Source organism: Podarcis gaigeae (genome assembly GCF_964106915.1).
Source record: "Podarcis gaigeae genome assembly, chromosome: 3".
In the NCBI taxonomy this organism is placed as follows: Eukaryota; Metazoa; Chordata; class Lepidosauria; order Squamata; family Lacertidae; genus Podarcis; species Podarcis gaigeae.
The window spans coordinates 68,810,269-68,832,686 of NC_139680.1; the positions used below are offsets into that span (position 1 = coordinate 68,810,269).

At 41.1% G+C, this 22,418-nt stretch overlaps 1 protein-coding gene across 6 annotated transcripts in view; it reads left to right on the forward strand.

Annotated features, from left to right (window-relative positions):
- The window catches only part of TMEM181 (transmembrane protein 181), a 30,064-nt gene extending 9,065 nt beyond the window's left edge, over positions 1-20,999 (forward strand). For 4 of the 6 annotated variants that reach the window (XM_083732516.1, XM_083732517.1, XM_083732519.1 and 1 more), the window contains 15 exons: positions 3,036-3,091; positions 4,271-4,361; positions 4,690-4,820; positions 5,583-5,690; positions 5,952-6,032; positions 6,469-6,568; positions 7,443-7,573; positions 8,118-8,209; positions 8,996-9,053; positions 10,415-10,517; positions 10,622-10,673; positions 11,952-12,034; positions 12,536-12,625; positions 13,019-13,085; positions 14,618-20,999. In XM_083732516.1, the coding sequence (XP_083588642.1) occupies positions 3,036-3,091; positions 4,271-4,361; positions 4,690-4,820; positions 5,583-5,690; positions 5,952-6,032; positions 6,469-6,568; positions 7,443-7,573; positions 8,118-8,209; positions 8,996-9,053; positions 10,415-10,517; positions 10,622-10,673; positions 11,952-12,034; positions 12,536-12,625; positions 13,019-13,085; positions 14,618-14,696 (1,322 nt within the window). In that variant the 3' untranslated portion in view covers positions 14,697-20,999. Of the gene's footprint in view, positions 1-3,035; positions 3,092-4,270; positions 4,362-4,689; positions 4,821-5,582; positions 5,691-5,951; positions 6,033-6,468; positions 6,569-7,442; positions 7,574-8,117; positions 8,210-8,995; positions 9,054-10,414; positions 10,518-10,621; positions 10,674-11,951; positions 12,035-12,535; positions 12,626-13,018; positions 13,898-14,197 lie in introns of all 6 variants that reach the window. The other 2 variants (XR_014562524.1, XR_014562525.1) reach the window with 2 other exon arrangements.
- Positions 21,000-22,418: the final 1,419 nt, after the last annotated feature.

Below are 22,418 nucleotides of genomic sequence, written 5' to 3' on the forward strand. Positions count from 1 at the left end.
AGAGGGTGGCTGTATTGATGCTAATCAGTGGCTGCATTTGAACATCACTGTAACCTATGGTTTATACCAGGGGGAGGGACAAACTGGCAGCTGTTCCTGTAAGCTTTTGTGCCCCGGGAAGACTCTCCAAAACGTGTCACCTAATTTTTCATTTTTAAATACAAAACTGTTTAAAACTTTTAATATTTATCCCCCCCAAAAAAACTCTTGTTTTTCTACTGCTCCCGTAATGCAAAAGGCTTATTTGCCCTTTAGTCTTCCCCAACTTCATCCGTTTTTAAAAGGTATTCCCTCCCCCGACTGTTCACAGAGGACCCCTTTTATGATTCTGTGATATGAAAAGGTTTTTGTCACACCCACACACCCAATTTCCCCAAAATGTGGCTTTAAAAAAACCTATATTTTTAACTGAATTTAATAATGAATGATAAAAAATCGTCCGAAGGCAAGCTTGAGAACTGCAGTTCTCATCACAGCCACTTTTACACTTTGGCCATGAAACTTAGGCATGTTCCCTTAGGCCAGGGGTCAGCAACCCGCGGCTCTGGAGCCGCATGTGGCTCTTTTACAACTTTGCCGCGGCTCTGGGATGGATACTAGCGAGGGGAGAAGGTGCATTGTGCGCCCCGACACTCCCCACTGTGGTGGGCACTGTACTGGCTGTGACGTCGCATGGGGGTGGTGTGTGCGTTAGTCACGCACAGTCCCGACGTCACCTTCCCGCCCGCTGTCAGATCGCGGCTCCGGAGATATATTTGTTTTAAATGTTGCAATGGTTTTGCGGCTCCCAGTTTTTTTTCCTTCGGAAACGGGTCCAAGTGGCTCTTTTTGTCGTAAAGGTTGCAGACCCCTGCCTTAGGCCATCAGAGTGCGGCCATCAACCCCCAAAGGGTGAGCCATTCCTGGCACGTCATGATGCGACTGAGCCACAGTGAGCCTCAGGCTCCCTTGCTCCCCTGTCTCCATTCAGCACAGACATAGAGGAAAGAAGTTAAGAACCTTTCACTTCCAGTTCTAATTTCTCATTATTATTGAATAGATATTATCCTGCCCTCCAAATAAGATTCACTAGGGAGTGCGATCTGGTCCACAGTAGGTTGACCACTGCTGATTATTCTCTATAGGCTGGGTTATTCAAATGTTATTTACATATTTAGTACAGAGACTAGTCTACACTGAAAACACTTGTTGAAAAGAATACAAACTCTGAACTGAATACAGTTATCTGAAGACAGTAACCCGTAAGCTTCTTGCATGCGATTCTAAACACGCATACTTAGAAGTGTCTTATAATGGAATTTCCTTGGTACACTTGGGATTGGAGTGCTGCTTTCAGTAAATTTCTATTCTCTGCTGAAACTGTGTAGTCAATAGTTTTGCTACATAATAATCTGAGCTACATTCCATCATGTAGAATTGCTCTCAAGCACCATATGGTACTTTGTACCATGCTGGAATGGTGGACCTGACCTTTGATATTGTGGTGAAACTGTTGATGCTGTAGCTTCTTTATCCATACTCTGTTATGTTGGCAGACTGGTTTATTTGAGCCCAATTTACTGATATACATAGTTTACTTTTAAAGAGTTCAGTAGCAATAAAGGATGCCCCAGATGTTTTTTTTAAAAAAAGAAAAATACTTTTTTGAGACTTCTGTTTCTTAAAACAAGATGAGAATCCAGACTGTAGCAGAATGAGAGCTCAAAGGCATAGCTGTGGGTGCCATATAGAAGAGCAGGATTTTCTGCAAGGCAAAGATGAGTCCACATATTGTGGCTGACACATCCCAGCCTGCCCTTCAGACGTAGGGGGCAAGGTCTCGTCTGAGATCATGCCATGTTCAAGATCCAAAGTCACTGTGTGGTGGTGGGAGTTCCTGTGGTCCCCTGCCCTCTGAGCTAGAAAGTGAGCTGAGGGGCTTTCCCTCTTGCACTGAGTCACAGCGACACCTGGAAAGCACTGAGAAATCTCTTCATTGGGGAGGGCTTCTGCATATTTTCCAGACCAGAGAAGGGTGTACGCTTTCTGTGATACTACCCTCAGCAGGTTGAAAGATCCTCTGGCCAGTGGCAAACTGGCATTTGTAGACCCTTGGGTGGTGATGAACATGAAGGAAGGGTGGGCCTTGAGAGATGCCACCTGCTCCCATTGTTCAAATATTATTTCAGTCCAGTTGTTTCTGAGGCATTGCTAGATACTGCAGTGGGCAATCTCTTTTCCTGCTGCTGGACTGTGATATCATAGAAACCTTCTCAAGGCTGCTCTCTTCCATTGTGCTGCAGTGGTTTACAAAAAGAAAATCTGGTTGCAAACCTTCTGTTGCAGGCAAATCAAATCTCCTGTCTCTTGTGCCTGGCATCTGGAATTCTGCATGTGACCTGAATTCACAGCAGGGCTGGGGAATCTGTGGCTGTCCAAATGCTGGACTAACTCCCATGAGCCCTGACCATCGTCCAGGCTGGCTGGGCTTGATGAGAGTTGGTGTCTAATAGCATTTGGAGGAATGCACGTCCCCCAGCCCTGATACTGAGATGCCATTTAGCTATCATGGCTAATAGATATTGATAGACGTGTTCTTCTCCCACCAGAGGAAACAACCTACTTATAGAAAGCTGCTATACTGGGGGGAACTAGGCTGGTACCCTTTTCACTGGCATATCACTTCCTGTGTGCATAGAGTGTGTTTTAAAAGTAGGAGGACCATTCAACCCTCCAACAAAAAGTGCTCTAAGTTAGAACAGTCTGTGGCTATAGTCCAGTTTTGTTCTTTGGTGAACTGTATGTCTAAAGATCCTTTGAAGTCTGTAGTGTGTGGTAATGTGAATTTGTCAGAGTCCAATTGAATTCTATTGGCAATGTGGATAAGAAATCATCCCTTAATTTTGATGCATGTGTAAAACAGGAGCTTCTGTGTAATTTAACATTCTCTATCAGTCTATCATTCCTGACATTTTCAGCTAATAACGGTCATCATTAAAAATTTAGGCTACAACAGGTATTCGCATATTGAGCTCATGTCTCTGTCTATCGTATAGGTCCCAATGTCATTGAACCCTTTCAAGTGAAATCTCAGTTGAATAATGGCTCCAAGGTAAGTCTTCTTATACTGTTTATAGATTGTGCATGCTTGTTCTGACACACAAATATTTCAAGGTGGGATTCACCTAACAAACCCTGTCAGGGGAGCCCTTCACAAGGACTTATGCTTGTGCAATGGGGCTTTCCTCTCATACTCCCACCTGAGCCTCATGAAATGGGCTCCGAGAGGGATGTTGGGAGAACCCCCAAAACTGTGTGGAGGAGAGGGAGAGTCGTTTCACCTGGCAAGCTGGAATGGCAGAAAAAGCACAACATTGAATTCCACATGTAGCCTCACGTATTTGGTGTATTCAACATAATCCTTCCTAGGTCTGTGGGAGTTTGCCTTAGGACTTATTCCATCAGCTCTTGAGCTGGTCATGTTACATGGGGCATTTTCAGGACCCTGTGGAGCAAAGCAGAACCTAGACTGCAGACCTTGTGTAGGGTGTGGGCTTCAAAGGTCATCTGCAGGTAGCCATACTCAACAGTCTAATCTCTGATATCAACAGTTGGTATGGATGCTCCTCCGAGCTCCTGCCACAGTCGTGACATACAGAAAAGAGAGGCATGCATTTGCCTAAGAACTGATTGATAGCACTTTTTCATCGTGTCCTAGTTATTTTTGCTGTGCCTTATAAGAATTCCTTCACTTTGCTTTGCTATTCTAGAAAGCACTAGGAAGAAGAAGACAGTATCTGCACCTTTCCTGCAACAAGCATTTTAGCTGTGCTGCATGTTGATGAGGAAGGCCCATGACTCAGTGGCAGAACACATTCTATGCATGCAGAAGGTCCTAGATTCAATCCCAAAAATATTCGGTTAAATTTCTGGTGTAGCAGTGCTTGTAAGATTTCTGCCAGTCTTCTGGAGAACCCCTGGTAGAATAGATTGACCTGCATCCAGTCCTTTACTCTGCTAATGCGCTGATTTAGAACACCCACTGCCTCGTCTGGATTTGATGAAAAGGAGAGAGAAAGCTGGGTGTAATCCACATATTGATTGCACCACATCTCCCAGTAACCCCTCTCGGAGTTTCTTATAGTTATGAAAAAGCATGGAGGGTAAAATGGAGCCCAGTGGAATCTCATAGTATAACAACCTCACAGACAAAACTTGCTCCCAAACTTGGAGAAGCTAATATAGTAAAATGAATGACTGTGGTTTAACTCTTGCTTCCATTTTGTTCTAGATAAGGCCATTTAATTTAAGTTCACCGCCATTATCTACTTATAATCAGCAGTTATGGCTGACATGTGTAGTGGAGTTGGACCAACGTTTTGGTAAGTGTTACTTAGCTTATATGATTATATTAATTATGTATATATCAACCATATACGGAAATGTGTGTATATTGCCTGCCTGTACAATGTAAGGTCACCAGGACAGATAAAAGGAAGTAGTGCTTCACACAGTGCGTAGTTAAACAACGCAATTTGTTACCACAATGTACTAGCTTCAGTGAGCAGTTGTTATTGAGGGTTGGAATGTACTCTTGATTCCGTTATAGAATCTATTCATTTTTTGTTGTTACTGCATCTGTTATTTTATATATATATATATATTCTAGCCCATAAATTGTAGCATCTGAATGGACTTTTGTTTTTTCAGATAACAAATGGAATGGCTTGAAAAAAAACTTCAATATGCTGGTTACAATAAGTGGTGTAATAGAGAATGCAAGCGTCAGGTATTTTAACAAGGAACTTCACAACCGAACAAGGACACTGAACTGTGCACAGGTAATGGCAATGTACCATTTCTTACAGATGAGCTATTTCTGTGGTTTAAAAGCATGATAGAGAGGTGAGGCAAGGTGAGGAAGTATCTCTGTTAGTGAAATCCATAAGCAAAATAGCAGCTAATGTTTTTGACCCCACATTCAAAACGTTGCATTTTGAGAAGCAGTCATGGGCAATAATTCTGTTGGAGGTCCTGGAAAATTGTTGCCAGACAGGATTGACTATATTATATTAGGTGGATGAATTTTTTGATTCTAGTTTCTTGTTAACAACAAAGTGAGGAATTGCAGAGAGCATGTTTTAGAAGTATGAACCTCCAATTCCTCTTTCTGGAATCCACAAATCAAATCAAGATTACAGCTGTTAACAATCTGCTAGTCAACAGTTTCTGTGTTTGCTCTGTTAGTTTTCCTTGAAATCCAGTGGTTACAAAGCAGCACTTCTATTGAATGCAACTAGAGGTCCCAGATGAGTCTTTATTCTTCCTTTGCCTTATGAGCTTAGGGCAGCTGTGCTGTTACAAACAGCAGAGAAGTCTAAGGGAGTATCATGCAAGAAGGCAGGGATACCCTAACTGAATTTCGCCATTAAATCAATTCTGATATGCTAACTTATTTTTTGCAATGGTTGGGCCAACCCTAAATGTCTCAAAAGCCCAGAAAGAAAAAAACCTGATTGTACTTGGTGTGCGTATGGTGTTCTCACTGTTGAATTTCTTTCCCTTCCCCTTCCAATTTCCCCTCTTCCAATGTGTGCTCCTAGCAATGTGCTGAATTTATTGTGGTTCATCTTGGTTATCTGAACTACACTCGCTATGAGATCACTGTCGCCTTTGAAAACCTTCCTCCAATCAAGCATTACAATTTCACAGTAAGTGAAGTAAAGGCAAACATAGAATGAAAGTGTAGTTTTAACTGTAAATCTTTGCGTTGACTGTAATATTAAAGGGCACATTATTTCCCCTTGAAGTTTCAGTGGCTAGACCCACAAGAAATACTGGTACCAGTGCTAAATCCAGAACATCACACCGATAAATAAATGAGTAATAAAATACTGAATATAAACTATTATGACTGATGCCATCTACATTCCTTTAGCTTTTTTGTTAATATTCTAATTTCTTTCTTTCAGTGGAAAACCTATAACTCAGCCTTCTCTCAAGTAGAAATCTGGTTCCGATTTGTCTTTGTGGTCCTTACTTTCATCGTCACAGTGAGTGTCGATTGTTCAGTTTTATTTTTGTATGAGATACGGACGTTGCTCTGGAAGGGAGAGTTCATTGCTAGAGGGATGGAAGGATAATGGCAAGAGACATAGGTGGGATACAAAAGAGGGAGTGCTACGGGATAAGAAAAGTGAAGTGAATACAAGGAGAAATATAAGACACTGAGGTCTTCTGGTATGTGATGCCTCCCCAACGTGGTTTGAGGTAGTTCCTGTTCACTGGGTTTTTGGGGCACTGTTGTTCTCCTGGGGCTGCGTCAGCCAACCTATTCTCTGAAGTGCAAGAAATCCTTGCAGAACTTGCTGCCTAATGTAGCCCATGTGCCGCAGCTTACATTCTGCCGCCATTCTTCCTTTTTTATCTGAAGACAAACGGGTATTGCATAATCTTCGCTGATTTTTTTTTTTTTATGTTCCTTTGCAGTGTCTCTTTGCACACTCCCTGCGCAAGTTCTCAATGCGAGATTGGGGAATAGAGCAGAAGTGGATGTCAATCCTTCTCCCCCTGCTGTTGCTTTATAATGGTATTTATATGTATTACATCATACTGTGTTAAGCTCCTGGGGCCATGCTTTATAAGGCAGATTCTCCCCCGCCCTCCTCACATAAGTGAGATTGGGGAGGAAAGGAAAAATAAATAAGTACAAGCCCCTTTCTTTTGAAATAAGTTTGGGGAAGGGCAGGATCCATGTGATGCCCTCTTCTCAAAGAAGGACTTTTCACCCCTCTTCAGTTTTTGCCAATTCCCTATGGTGGTCCCCCCAAAAAACTTCCAGCAGTTGAATTTTGGGGGCACTGTATACTGCAGGGCGCTGGCAAAAATCACCCCCCTCTTCTGTTAGCAGAGGCATCTGCTGGTTAAAAAAGCCTTTTGTGTGAGTACAAGTGTACCAGTTGGATTGCACCCAGGGTCAGCATGGGAGAATTTCAGTTCTCACTGATTCTACCTTTTAAAAATAGCTATTTATCCTCCCTTTCCACAGTTAGGTGACCAAGGCAGCCAGCAAAGGGTGGGTTGGGAAATTATTATAAAAATAAAATAAAATACAGTGGTTTAGAATGTATAAAACAAGTGGCTGAACAACAGGAGCAGATAAAAAAATCAGCAGCTGGTTTTCGCCATCTACCATCATAGAGTTGCAGGAAAGCAATATCAGTTTGGCAAGCTAAAAACCTGTTTGAAAAAGCCAAAACTCTTTCCCTGCTGGTTAGAGTCCATATGAGAGGGAGCTAGACAGGACTCCTTAGGAGAGGATTTGCATAGTCTGGGTGCAGCCACTGAGAAGGCTCTGTTGAGTCGCAACTCTGACACACAATTAGGCTGCAAAAGAGTGTCCAAGTGTAGAGTGGAACAACATTTTCCGTGGTTGTCTTGTGACACTTTTTCTTTTGTTGCAGATCCATTTTTCCCCCTCTCATTCCTAATCAACAGTTGGTTTCCTGGAATGCTAGATGACCTCTTCCAGTCGCTGTTCTTATGTGCATTGCTGCTGTTTTGGCTCTGTGTCTACCATGGGATCAGAGTGCAGGTCAGGAGGAGACACATATTTCAATGCTATCTACATTCTGCCTTTCACACTTATCTCTTGCTCTGTGCATATGTGTGTGCGCTTTACTGCTTTTTACTGGATAAACACTCATTAAGTCACCCATTAAAACCTATTCCAAATAAACAGTTTTGGAAAAATCTTAAACCAAAGGAATAAATAACGTTAATAAATGGTCTCACTTGTCAAAGAACAAGTTAAACTTACTTTATTTGTAGCATTTTTAATCCTTCACTTCCTCTGCTGAATTCAGAAAGCTGTAGTTCAGCCTCTCCCCTCCTTTCCCAGCCAAGTAGATTAGAGAGAGCCTACAAATACCCTATGAACTTTATGAATTATTTTTTCCCTCTTGCATGCATCCCCAGTTTGGATTCCACCCAGAAACTCTGTGTGAGTTTCTCAAAATTAAACTATTTGTTGCTGCTGTCCCTCCAAAAAAAAGTACAACAATATTTCACAATATTGTAAATTAACTGATGTCTGAAAACCAAGTTTAATATTCTTAATTTATCCTTTTCTTTGTTAGGGCGAAAGGAGGTGCATAACGTTCTATTTTCCTAAACTCCTTATTGTTGGTCTTTTGTGGCTGGCTTCTGTTACATTAGGAATATGGCAGACGTGAGTAACTTCTCTCTTTTCATCTTTCCTCTTTTCCTTTCTCTGATCACTAAATTCTTTGATCACTAAATAGCCTTGAACAAGAAAGCAGGATTTTTTTTAATAGTTCCTATCTTTTGCTTTTCCTCTAGTAAAAGCAAAGACTAAGTCCACCATTAGGAGAATGTAAAGCACATGTTGAAACTACAATAAATATTGGGAGATAGCTTTGTATCCTGAGATCTGACTAAAGTCTTCCTTAGCTGCATAGATTATTCAGTCTGTTAGCATATGATCAGAATATGAAGTCTTCCCATTACATAGAGAGAGCCCACTTTCCTTGTAGTTGAGGTACCCTCTGGAACAGATTGAGGGAGTCCAGGAACTTTCATGGTAAGGAGGAATCACTGAAAATTCTCTCCCTCCCCTATTCCGCAGAGGAATTATTTTCTTCCATGGGTAAGCACTGCATTGGATACTCAAGAAGTGGCAAACGTTATTCAGTTCTGAGTAGTCATAGGATTTAAAAACATTTTCCTAGTGCTATGTGTATGTGTATTTGAATGTGTTTGATCCAGCTTTCTCAGTTCTGCATAAATAGAAAACATAATTACAAACTCAAATTGGAATCAATTTTTTCTGGCTTTTTCTTGAAAACTGTAGTAGAGAGAGTCCAAATCTGTATCTTATTAAGCTGAGGCGGAAGAAATGGCCAATTTTTTAAACATGTTAGTTTCTATGGATTTATTTTTAGTTTTATGATGCATACAAATTCTTACATTAAATGATCTTATTATTTTTTTTTAGTGTCAATGAACTACATGACCCAACATACCAGTATGGGATTGACACAAACAACTTTCAGGTAAATTAGTGTGAACAATCCTTTCTGATTATATGAGAAATGCTGTGTGGATTATCAGATTTTGAAAAACACTGAGCTATTTTAATCCATCTGTCCAGCTGATGTCCTATGCTGACACAACTGCAAAATGATAGGTAACAGGCTGTCACTTAAATATTGGTTGTAGGTTTTCTTACATTTAGTTTCTAGGGACTTCTGATATCCATGGAAGAACCTTCAGAAAAAGAATGGTGAGAACCCACTTAAATTCAGAGTTAGAAGCTTGAAATTGTTACGTGTAAGATTCCCCTGATCACAACAAAAGCCTACCAGCTTTGCAAAAAACCATCTCACACAGATTCTTAATTCTAAGTAGATTCTTGTAATTACAGATTCTTGTAATTAGGAGAATTTCACATGTAACAAAATCAAGTTTCTAAAGGGCTGTCACATGAAAGATGGAGCAAGCTTGTTCTCTCCCACTCCAGAGTATAGGACCTGAACCAATGGATTCAAGTTACAAAAAAGGAGATTCTGACTAAACATCAGGAATAATTTTTTGACTGTAAGAGCAGCTTCGCACTGAAACAGACTCATGATGGACTCTCCTTCCTTTGAGGTCTTGAGGTGGATAGCCGTCTTCCAGGGATGCTTCAGTTGATATTCCTGCATTGCAGGCGTTGGACTCCCAACTTCCCTTCTACAATTGTACAATTCTATTATTCTAATTTTGTTGAAAGACTTTTGTTGCCCACTTCTGTAAACTATAACTCTTTGTTGGTCATCAGTTATATCTTTCATTTAGATTCTTAGAAGTCCAGTTGCTGTTTCTAAGATCACGTGAGGATGTCTTAATACAACACAATAAATATTGGGAGATAATTGTATTAAGAGAAAATGAAAAAGAACAGGAAAAATGAAGTGACTTATAAAGTCACTGTTCTCAGCTTCTTTTAAAAACATGTGACCACCTGTGCATCAGGTATGCAAATCAGGGGAAACACATAGAGAAACAGGATTGATAGCACAACATCCCTATGTTTAGCCTGACCAGCATTTTGGAAATCATGTAAAACTGTTCTTATCCGAGAAGCATATAGTGACTGGGATTACGTTTAGCCATGGTTATTCAAATGTAAAGGCTTTCATCTAAAGGCACTTTTGCCTGAGTGAAAGGCTGGATATGCACCTTTGACACTGGAGACATATATTTTAGGGCCCATCCCATTCTCATGGCTGTAATTTGTTTTATCTGTCTTTGATATTGTATTTTTACATTCTTGTAAGCTGTCCGTGGACCTCATCATGAAGCATAGGAAAGAAATGTCATAATCATCATCAAAATAATATTTTTAAAACTTTTGTATATATTTTTGTAACAGGGTATGAAAATCTTCTTCCTTGTGGTGGCAGCTGTGTACATTTTGTACCTTTTGTTCCTGATAATCAGGGCATGCTCAGAACTCCGTAACATGCCCTATGTCGGTAAGCTCTGTTCTGTGCCAGTCATGGTTGCTGCATGGCAATGTTCTTCCAGTGAGATATTTGTGTTCACTTTCAGATAACCATTTTTCTTCTCCTTTCCTCAGATCTCAGGCTAAAATTCTTGACCGCGTTAACATTTGTAGTTCTCGTCATTAGGTAAGATATTAATTCTTTTCTGAAAGGTGCTAGATACAGAAATCATTCTGCTGAGGTGCAGATTAGCATCTTACACATTTCTGATAAAGCACATACAGTCAAACCTCGGATCCCAAATGCCTCCGTTTTGGAACATTTCGCCTCCCGAACACAAAAACCCAGAAGTAAATGCTCTGGTTTTCAAATGTACAGTGGTACCTCGGGTTAAGAACTTAATTCGTTCTGGAAGTCTGTTCTCAACCTGAAACTGTTCTTAACCTGAGGTAACACTTTAGCTAATGGGGCCTCCCGCTGCCGCCGTGCCACCGCTGCACAATTTCTGTTCTCAGCCTGAAGCAAAGTTCTTAACCCGAGGTACTATTTCTGGGTTATCGGAGTCTGTAACCTGAAGCATCTGTAACCTGAGGTACCACTGTATTTCGGAAGCCAAATGTCCAACTCAGCTTCTGCTTGAGTGCAGGAAGCTCCTGCAACCAATCGGAAGCCATGCCTCGGTTGTCGAACATTTCAGAAGCCGAATGGGCTTCCAGAATGGATTACGTTCGACAACCAAGGTTTGACTATATTAGATGCCGATACTTTATGGCATATATACATGTAATATTTTTTGGTTTTTACAAACCACTTAGACTGTTTTGGTATTGTGGTATATAAATATATGAAATAATAACTTCCATTGGCACAATTACCACATCCTTCTCACAACTGCATCCCCTCCCATGCACTCATCTTTTGAGAATCTGGATGTTCCTGTGCATTGACAGTAGATTTAATTAGGAAGGCTAACATTTGCCCTAAGGGACGCGGGTGGCGCTGTGGTCTAAACCACTGAGCCTAGGGTTTGTCGATCGGAAGGTTGGTGGTTCGAATCTCCGTGACGGGGTGAGCTCCTGTTGTTCAATCCCAGCTCCTGCCAATCTAGCAGTTCGAAAGCATGCCAAAAAATGCAAGTAGTTAAATAGGTACCGCTCCGGTGGGAAGGTAAACGGCGTTTCTGTGCGCTGCTCTGGTTTCGCCAGAAGTGACTTAGTCATGCTGGCCACATGACCCGGAAAAACTGTCTGCGGACAAACTTCGGTTCCCTTGGCCAGTAAAGCGAGATGAGCGCTGCAACCCCAGAGTTGTTCGTGACTGGGCTTAACTGTCAGGGTTTTTTTTACCTTTACCTTTACCTTTTAACATTTGCCCCAGCACTAATTTAATGTTTCATTTAACTCTGGTTAGAAAGTAATTACAAAATCTTGAGTGGCTTTTTGGTTTCTTCTCCCTTAACTGCAGCATCGTTATACTTTATCTGCGTTTTGGAGCCCAGGTTCTGCAAGACAACTTTGTGGCTGAACTGTCGACCCATTATCATAATTATATCCTTTTATTGTGACATTGTGGTACTGAGATGTTTCAGTCAAGCTCTCTATTTGAGGGATTAGCATACTGTAGTTCCTTATATAATGAAGGCCATCAAAGCGTAGGCAAGGCAAGCACATCTGCGCGGGGTGTTGCAAAGCAATGGCACACCCACAGAAATGCCCCTCTCCTGCATCCCAAGCATACATAGCTCAGATGCTGGTGACATGTGAAGGAGAGCCTCTCTATGATCTTAGTAGACAGGCTGGCTTTTAGCTTTTTGTATGTTGGGGCAGCTTTGAACATTAGCACAGCTTTTGTCTGTGACTCTACCTATAGGTGAGGCAGCTGTAAAGCAGATTTGACTTTTAAATTTGGAGATAACTTTTTCCTAGATGTTTTGCTAGGGTTTTGAACATGTCCAGGTTAGCTGCCTACATATATGTGGAGAATGACATTTGTGTGCTGCGAGGTGTGCATCTTGAATTGTTTTGCTTGATATCCTTGACCGTTACCACCTGCAGAATTCTTATCGTTCTACGGCTTATTGAACTTCTATTTATACACATTAGCCTTCGTATATTCACCATCAAAAAATGCCCTGTATGGTAAGTCGGCCTCAGTTCGGTTTTTGATTTCCCTCTCTTTTTCCGCCATATTCTATTCTATTGCAAAAAGGTTGCATGTCATATTCAGGTATTATCTCTATTTGGATTTAAGCCCTAGAGCAGGCATAAGAAACTTGTGGCTTTCCACAAGTTGTCTTCAAGCTCCCATCACCTGTCACCACTCGCCATGCTGGCAGAGTCTTGCTTCCCTCCATGGTGTTCCATAAGAAGACGTATTCCCCTCCTCCCCAAAATGCTAGGCTTATGGTCTCTCTTGAGAGACTCATCTTGACTATCGAAAGCTTTCTGAAAGTTCAAATAAGCTGAACTGAAAAGGTCCTATAATGGAGAGATATCTTGTTAAGTGAACTTTTCCTTTGCAAAACCTTTCAGAGTCTCAGCTGAAAGATAATCCTGCCTTCTCTATGCTGAACGACTCAGATGATGATGTGATCTATGGGTAAGTAACATAAGGCTTACAGTAGTAGTATTAATTTAATATTTTTTCTCATATTCTACAAAATATAAGCAGTGGAGGTTTCCTTTTAAAAAGGACTGCCCTGTCACTGGTGATAGCTGTATATTGGAAGCAAATGATGAAGAATCTAGTACTTGTGGTAGGAATAGTATGAGGTCAAACATTTTTTAAAAAGCTTCCATTAGTTCCCTCATGGAACTTAAGTGGCATATGTGGTCCCTTGCCCCATTTATCCTCATGGCAATTTACCAAGGTAGGTTGGCCTGAGAGAGAGTGAAAGGCCAGTAGATCTCTTGTGAGCTTCATCGGCTGAGCAGTGATTTGAATTCACTCCCACAGGAGGCAGAGATGGCCACCAGCCTGCATGACTTGAAAAGAGGATGAGACAAATTCATGGAGGAGAGGGCTATCAATGGCTGTACTCTGCCTCCACAGTTGGAGGCAGTAATGCTTCTGAATGCCAGTTGCTGGAAACCATGCGAGGAGAGAGTGTTCTTGTGCTTGAATCCAGCTTGCTGGTTTCCCGCAGGCATCTGGTTGTCCCGTGAGAACAGGATGCTTTCATTGGCATCCTGATGGGTCATTGACCTGGTCCAACAGGCTCTTCTTCTGCTCTGGTCCCAGTGTGCTCACTTGCTCACATATGACCTAACATCTCTCTATAGCCTCTGTGACCGCAGAGTTTTATAGCCGCAGAATTGGTTATAAGATGAGAGGGCTCCGTTCTAGGGAGCGAGGTCTGAATTTGTGAGATAAGCCACGTGAGTGAAATGTACGTGTGGCAGGGAAAGCAAGTGCTAATACAGACATTGTGCCTACTATTATTTATCTAACTTGTTAGCCATTTAATTCAGAAGCATAAAGTTTTTAAGCACCAGTTTACAAAAATAATGTAATTTTAAGGGTAATGACAGTTTGTATTGGAAAGTGCAGCTGCAAATTCTACCCCAACCCTTTCCAACATATGAATAATCTTTGTGTGGGGCAGAAAGAGTATCAATTTGCTGCCTTATTCTTTTTGAGCCTGTCCTATGTGTAAGCAGCTATGCAACAACCCTTACTGTGGGGATGTTCAGCTGCTTGAATAATTGCAGGGGGATTTTTTCCCCATGGAGTTTTGCTTTGCTTTTCTGAGAAAAGCATGTGTCCCTGCTTGTTTCCTTGTCTTTTGGTCCTGTCTCAAATTCAGCAGCAAGCAAGACAAGTGTACACTTCCAACTGAGCCATCAGTGTTACATTTAGGATGCCTTGAAAACAAATGAATTGCTTTGAACACTAAAATTGAAGCAAGCTCCTTATACCAACTTTCCAATATGGTCAGATTTTGAAGCCATACTCTTTAGATAGAATGGAAGGAAGCTAAAGAATACTGCTTTCATTCCTACCTGAAGATGGTTCATGTTTGAAAGAATAACAAATCTTTTGAGAGCATACTAATTTTGTCTACTTGCCCAGAATAAGTGTTGTTTTATGCTATTAAGATGTTCTTGAATATCTCTTTTTTGGGGGGACAGGAGTGATTATGAAGAAATGCCACTTCAGAACGGTCAAGCCATCAGAGCCAAATTCAAGGAGGAATCGGACAGCGATTAAGTTTTCATAGAAGTGACCTGCTCTATGAGAACAAAAGCAATTTTGACACTCTTCCCCCCACCCCCCTAAAAGTCTTTTTCCTGAGTCTACTGTTAACTGATCAAAGACGTCTGTGGAAGGATTTCCTGTTTCTCCCCTTCTGTTTACAAACCTAAAACTGAAGTGGGAGAGGGGAGAGAATATAATTTTTAGGGAAGAGTTATTTTGTAAACTCAAAATGTACCCCCCCCCCCATTTTTAGAAAACAGTTGTGATGGGATGCCTCCGGTCCAGATTGTTTGGGGAGCTTGTTGTGCACTTTCACAGCTAATACTTTGATTTCCTCATAGTTTCATAACTATTTACTTGGAATTTAGTATTGAGATGCTTATTTTTTACTCCAAAATAATTTTATTTTGACATTTGCAAACCGTGTTTGCAGAGAAGGGGAGAGAGGAAATGCCCCAGCTCCCAACGTCATTCAACCCCAAACTTACTCTGATTGGAATCTGCTTGGCACTTCCAACACCTTGAGAAACCTCAATTTCTGTTCTCCTATTCAGGGGTTGAAAGGTGGTGGGTAGGAATTGCAATTGTGATTCAGCACTGTATGTGACTTGAATTAAATGAAGGAGGTTTTTTCAGTTATCTGATTTTGTGATTGCGATTAAGCACACCAGTTCAGCTTCTTCTGAGACCGACATAATTCTATATAATTGATTGGAAGAGCAGAATAATTTGAGAAAGAAGGTGTTCTAAGGCTGCTTTATCTTAAAACAACAGTCACATTCGGTGAAAGGCATAACCTGAGCGTCTTCTGCTGTGTAAATGATGACTGAATGCTGCTTGCTGCTGTTAATTAAGAGGGAACAATATATAATTTTAACACACATTCCCTTAAATTCTGTAAATGTTTTCCCCCTCCCCCCGAATAAGGGTGTTTTAAATAGTTTGGTATTTCATAGCCAGTAGTATAGAAACACAAACACATTATGTGTTGGATGTGAACCTAGGTGGGCTCTTGGAGATATTTGGATAGGAAATTCTCTTCATTTAACTGAGCACGATCCAAAATGGTGGTTGATCCATTTTGTTGAACCAACTGTATAAACCAGAAAAGTAAATTGGAGCCTTCAAATTACAGAGAGGTCTTCAGATTTCAGAGTTCTGCAATAATTGTTGGAACGTGACGGAATGTTATGATCATGTGGAGGCCACGTGAACAGCCTTTGTACGATGCCTGCCACATATGCAGAAGACAATGGCTAACATGGAATGAATCATCCTCATTGCGTGCATACAATGGGACCAAGCCTCTATACACATTGCAGCAATGGTGTGGTGAAGCCTCCATGTGATGTGTGTACTTGACTGTAGTTGGTTCAATGAAAGGTATGATCTGAGCCATTTTGGGTTCTGTTTTGCGATAGGCATTTCTTTTAGCTCATCTTCAGACATACCTAAAATGGCAGCTTTCATGTGTTCCATTCTTACCCATGCTGGAAATGTGCACTACTGAAGTTGATACAGTTTAGCAGAATGGTGCTTCCAATCACAGTTTATTGAGAAATGCCTCTTTACTCTCCCACCCTGGTAGTTTTGGTTTTGAATGGATTTATTAAAATAGTATGATGGGGAAATCGTGAATAGCCCTCCTACCTCACAGAAGCTGTCAGTATTTTCATGTGCTTTTTCAAGCCCATGTTCCTGCCTATAAATAACTCCAGTAGGTTCCCTTTGCAGAAACACTTTGTTATATCACTGACCAAAACAAAAATGACCAATATGCAAGGACTGAAGACCCTTTTTGAGTTGAATGTAAAAGTTCAGTGCATTTCTGCTGGTCACACTTGAATTGCTATTTGCATCTCTTGCTTGGCAAACCTTGTCCTAACATAATTCAAGCTGCAGAAACAGTCTACAGGTAACTTGCATCTTAGGCAGGGGTCGCGTTCCTAGCCATCGCGGGTATAAGCAAAATTGCGTAAAGCCCCAAAAGACCCCTAGCAAGCCGTTCAACAACCATTTTTAAAATCACTGCACTTAACTGGTGAGGGACGAATGTGGCTCTTCGTCTTGTGCATCTTTTCCCTTGCTGGATGATGCTGCAGATGATACGAAGACCCTGGGGAGTTGACTGGTAGCCGGAGGAAGTGCTTGGCTGTGGTTCAGATCCAGAGGTGGGTTGCCTGGGCACATCTGCTGTTGCTAGTTTCTTTGTGAGGTGCTGCTGTTGTCCCTTGGGCTCGTCAAACATTTCCTTGCATGCTCTCAGAATGTCTGTATTCCCACAGATGATCTTGAGGATGCATTCCATGGAGGGATCAGATCATATGCATAGAAAAGTTGAGAAAATTTCTGTAGGCTCCAACTTGCTGACCCATGCTCTCCATCATCATCCTCGCATACTGAACTTGAGCTGACCAGTTCCTTTAGCAGTTCAGCAGTCAATACCTGTTTGGCCCTCAGTTAACTCTGCAGTCTGAAGTTTCTCCACACCCTTTAGTTGTCTCTCCAAACCCCTCCACAAGTCTCTCTGGCCACCTCTGATCACCCTCTGCAACCACCCCTTCTGTGCCTAAACACTCTTACGAAGGCTGCTGGCTCTTTCTCCTTGCTCTCATGCCCCCTCTTTCCCCCTTGCACACCATTTTCTTATTTTTCCCCTGTGCCTGCCATTTTTGCACCACTTTTGGGCAACGTGCATAATGCTGAGAGTGTGCCTGTTAAATAAGCGTCAGGTGCAAGTTACCTGTAGTTACCTGTTCATTCTGCTGTTACTGTTTTCTAGGAAAATAGGCTGGGATAATAAGAACCTTGTGCATTAATGGAAAGGACTTTCCTCTGTGGGTATATGAGAGAGTTGATGGGGGGGGGCGACTTTCTCAGTATTGGCTCTTCAGTATGTGCAAGGAGTTACTCTGGGAAAGGGTTAGTACTTGCAAAAAAACACAGTGCTTTGAATCCTGGCCATAGACAAGTATATGGTGATTGATACCTCAAGCTACGAATAAACTGACCCAGTTTGCACATCATACTGAGCCAAACCATGGCTTAGTGTATACATACAGCCTCCTGTATACAGTGTATACAGGTCCCATTTGCTTTGCTCCCCCCATCATTTTGTTGCTATTGCTGCTGCTGAACTAAGCCATGGTTTGCCTTACTGCGTATTCTGAACCATGACCTCTGGGTTGAACAACATGATAAGGCAAACCATGGCTTAGCTCAGCAGCAAAATGAGCCGTGACAAGCAAAGCAGTGTGATCCCCATTCTGGGAGCTTGTTGGTCCTAAACCACGGTTTGGCTTAGTGTGACATGTGAATTTATGGCACTGTGAAGGATTTGTTCGGCTATTTTTGAAAGTAAATATCTACACTGATATTAAAGCTATGGAAGAGTGTCATGCACTTTGCATATCAAAAGTACAAGACATAATATTAATATAATCATCTAAATGTAATAGTTTGCTTTTGCTAGGTTTCTGATAAACCATTTCAGATGTTTTGTTCTGTGGCAATCAGCAAGTTAGAGTGCTAATATGTATTTAGTAAAATGTTGTTGTTTTTAACAGCAAATTAAAACCAAGGCATGGAGTATATTCTATGGATAATATCCAATGTTAGTCATACTCAGAGTAGACCCATTTAAATCAATGGATTTCAGTAACTTGTTCATTGATTTCAGTGGATCTGAGTATGACTTTGCCTAAAATACATTGTAAAACTTGGGAAACTAGATGTGTATTTTTCCTAATCTTTTATATTGCTTGATATTGACCCCTAGTAATCATGTGGAAAAATTGTACTACTTGTCTTTTGATGTATATATTCTTTTAAATTATTGTTGGTTTTTCTTCTACATTTTAAATACCTAGGGTGATATTCAATTAATAAGTCCTGTCAGCCCTGTGTGAGGACTTCTGCTTGCAGAACAATATTCAGGGGGACAAGAGGGGGCGGGGTCATTACAAAGTCTGAATGCTTGCCCTTACAGAACAATCACTCAGTTTTACTTAAGTTACCTTTTCCCTTAGTTCTGGAGAAAATAAATGAATTCCTGAGTTAATTTCTTAATTAAATGTCCCTGAAGTTCTTTAAACTTTAGGAATTGAAGGCTACTATTGCATTTGTCTCCACTAATCTCACTCATCTGACGAGTCCCAGGAACAAGCATCCAGCTGTGTTTCCCATTACACTTTTAGTGCCATTTGTTCTTATGCCACATCACAACTTGTTGCTCAGTGTTAAACACCCAGAACATTTAAAATTGTCATATTGCAAACTGGGGGAAACACAAGGTAGTAGTAGAGACTATTTTCAGGTTTATTAATTGGAATTCTTTTGCACAGATATGATAATTGAGCAAGGTGTGTTGTATTTTTATTTTTTGCTAAGGGGTTCCCTTTGAATAGGAGAGTCACTGGGAAAGCTGTTGTTTTCCTTTTAGCAGGGCTTCATAAACTCTGTTCCATGGACCACAAGCTTCATGCAGGTAGTCTGCAGTGGGTCTGTAAAAATGCAGTTTAAAAGCATCCAGCAATGTAGTACTGCACCTTACAATTGCTACAAGCAGAAAAACCATTTAGAGGTCTGCCAAAAACCGCAGCAATTTTCAAGTGCTCCATGGGGGGAAACATTTGGGAATCACTGCCCTGCAGCTGGATGAGGGAGCTGTTAATGAAAGTGCCTTTGGATATGGTGTTTAGTTGGCTTCCACAAGGATCAGTTGCCAAGCAATTTTGCTTCAGCTGGGCTTTTGAGTGAGTATGAGCTAGATTCCCTCATCAAATAAAATAATTCCCAGTGGACAACTGCAGCAGTAATTCTTCTACAGTGGGGGAACATCGCCCACTACAAAGCATATATTTTGTTTTGTTGTGGGTTTTTTCTTTCTTTTTTTTTTTAAAGTGTGTCCCATCTTTTTTGTTGGCAGAGGTTGCTGCTTTTGAAATGGCTTCTGTAGTGTGTGTAAAAAGACTTGCTGATGCCCACTGTTGGTGAAAAACATCTCTAAAGAAAACATGAGCATTGCCCTCCGTGCCCCACATATGGTGTAACCTCCCCCAAAGTGCTTGTAGTTTTCGCCTTCTTTATCTTTGCCCTTGTTTAACATGGATCACTTTTGCCTTAGCAGTTGTGATTGTCAGTTGCAGTGCTGTTTAGGTAAATATGCAGTTTGTACACACTGGCTTTTATGGTTAAAATTTCGATGTGCCAGTAAAGCTAAGAGGCAGTAATGTAACGAGGACTGTGCTCAATGTTCAGACAAGCTATAATCTTGTGTTTTGTCTGCTGCAACCTTCAGTTTCCACCTTCAGGGAAAGTAGCCTGTAGTGTTCTCAATTTTTTAAATAGAAACTAGTGGTTTTGGTGGTGGGATTCCTCACTGCTGCTTTAGGATCTTCCCACCCACCCACCACTTCTTTCTTCCTGGCTTAGTCACATAAGTGATCATCTATCAGCCAGAGATAGTGAAGGAGGAAGATGCCATACTGTCTTGTAGCCAATCAGATGTGGCTGTGCTATAATATCCCTGAGGTTGAGGGGCCGCAAGTTTAAACAAGCAAAGATTTCTACAGATTATAGAAAAGAAAAGAAAAAGCACTGGCAAAAGGGTCACGGAAAACAATTTTTTTCTGAGTAATCTTGGCTCAGCCATAAGTGTAAACCCAGTAGAATCATGCCAAACAACAGGAAATCTGTGTTTACATAAAGGTACATTGAAAGAAGTTTAGCAAGAAATTTGCAGCCTGATCCTGTGCTCAGGAGCAAGTCCAAGTTGGGTCGATCAGACTTACTCCCACATGAGGTACAAAGCCTTACTTACAATGAGAGAGTTACTTCTAAATGGTGCCCAAGGCCATTACTGCATTTAAATGATGTCACATCTGTTGCATTTTTAGCCATATGTTCCAATTGTGCCAGTAATTGATATGAAAAGCTCCTTATGCTACTGTACAACTGAACTCAACATTTGTAAATAGATGTAAAATGAAATAAACCTCTAGAAAATATTTTCTACCAAAACGTGGCTAGAAACTTTTCATAGTGTATGTTTAAGTTAATGAAAAGTTGTAACTATAATTTTGCTTTTGGAAGGGTATGCATGGGGTACCTTAATGTGTCATCTTCATGCTTCAGGGTAGATGCTATTTGTAATTATGATGGGGCACTAGCAACAGTGGTGATAACTTTCCCTGAGCAGGAATTTAAGAGTTAGTTTACTTTCAGTAAAATACTGGGCGCAGAGATGTTTTGGAGACTGTGCATAGTAAAATTACGTTCCAATCCAATGCATTCACAATAAAGTTTTATATAGAACCTTTGCGCCTATCTCAGTATTGTTCCTCCCCATACACAATAAATGGTGGCACGTTTATTTCCATGTGTGCATATGGAAATTCATTTGGTGGTATGTAATAGATAAGCTAAAACTGCTCTGGCTTTAGGATGAAAAAACTCTCAATTTCACTGTCTTTTCATTGATCTGAATTTGATGGAAATAGATATAAATGCATCTGAGGAAAACAAAATTGGTTGTCTATATTTGAAAGAAAAAAAAGTGACATCAAATGATGACACAGCTCAAAATAATGACGTCTGACTCTAAATATCTTCAGGAAGCATGGTGGACAACCAGCCAAAATTCCAGGGGGACAAGCAGAAGCCCCTTGATACTACTTGATGGAACTGAGGTATGAGCAGGCACAGTACTGGAACCTCACTTGCATGCGCACCAAACTCTGACAAGTGCTCAAGGACAATAAATGGGGGTGCACGCCCCGTCTCTTTCCCAACAAAGATAATTGGCAAACAATCTTTCTTCAAGTGCATGCTGTTGAACTGCCAGCAACTTTGCAACTGGATGATAGATGCTGCAACTGTCGGGGTTCACTCTCACCACTGCCTTTCCCCCAGAAACTGCCGCAGTGAGAGCACTGCCAATGAGCACGAGTTTCTAAACAAAGAAACACGTCAGTTTGCCGATATGGATTTGCAGGGCCTATGTTGGCCCTGGAGTGGGGGTGGGGAGAATTCTCTCATCCACCTGCGAACACCTGTGTGCTTGAATTTTTCAGATAAGCTTGCTATTTTAATGGAAAAGCAGTATGTTTTGTTCTTAGGCTTTTAAATGCCCTGTGGTTTCAGAAACTCTGGAGCACAATGAGGCCATAAATACTAAACAATTATTTTAGTAACATGCTATTTAACATTAGTCTGTCCTACTCAGTTTTCCCAGGGGTCCCAACTGAACAAATTATGCTTCTTTATACTGTATCACACAATTGTTCTCCTCCATCTAGTCTCAGCCAGACTTTCCCAGCCCTGCCAACCCAAGAAGCACTGAATGAGTGATGCCAGGGATTGAAGCTACATGAAAAGCATGCATCTCTCCCACTGTGCTATGGTCCATTCACAAACGCTAGCAACAATCCCACTAGTTGGAAACTGCACTTCATGTTTTTGACCACTTAATTATACAGACACTTAAGCAGAGTGCAGCAATACAGTCAAATTCACTTTACAGTAAAACAGCTCACTCATTCTGGAGTGTTCTGAAAAACACTTTGATGAAAAATATTGCATTCTGGCAATTCTTTGGGGTGTGTGGAATACTTATTATGTGGTTATTTTAAATAACATTTAGCCCAATTTACTGTTCCAGGAGAACTTACAGTGAAGTGGATTTCTGATTGGTTGGTACAAGTCTACCATCTCAAGAAGAGGCTCTCAAATGTC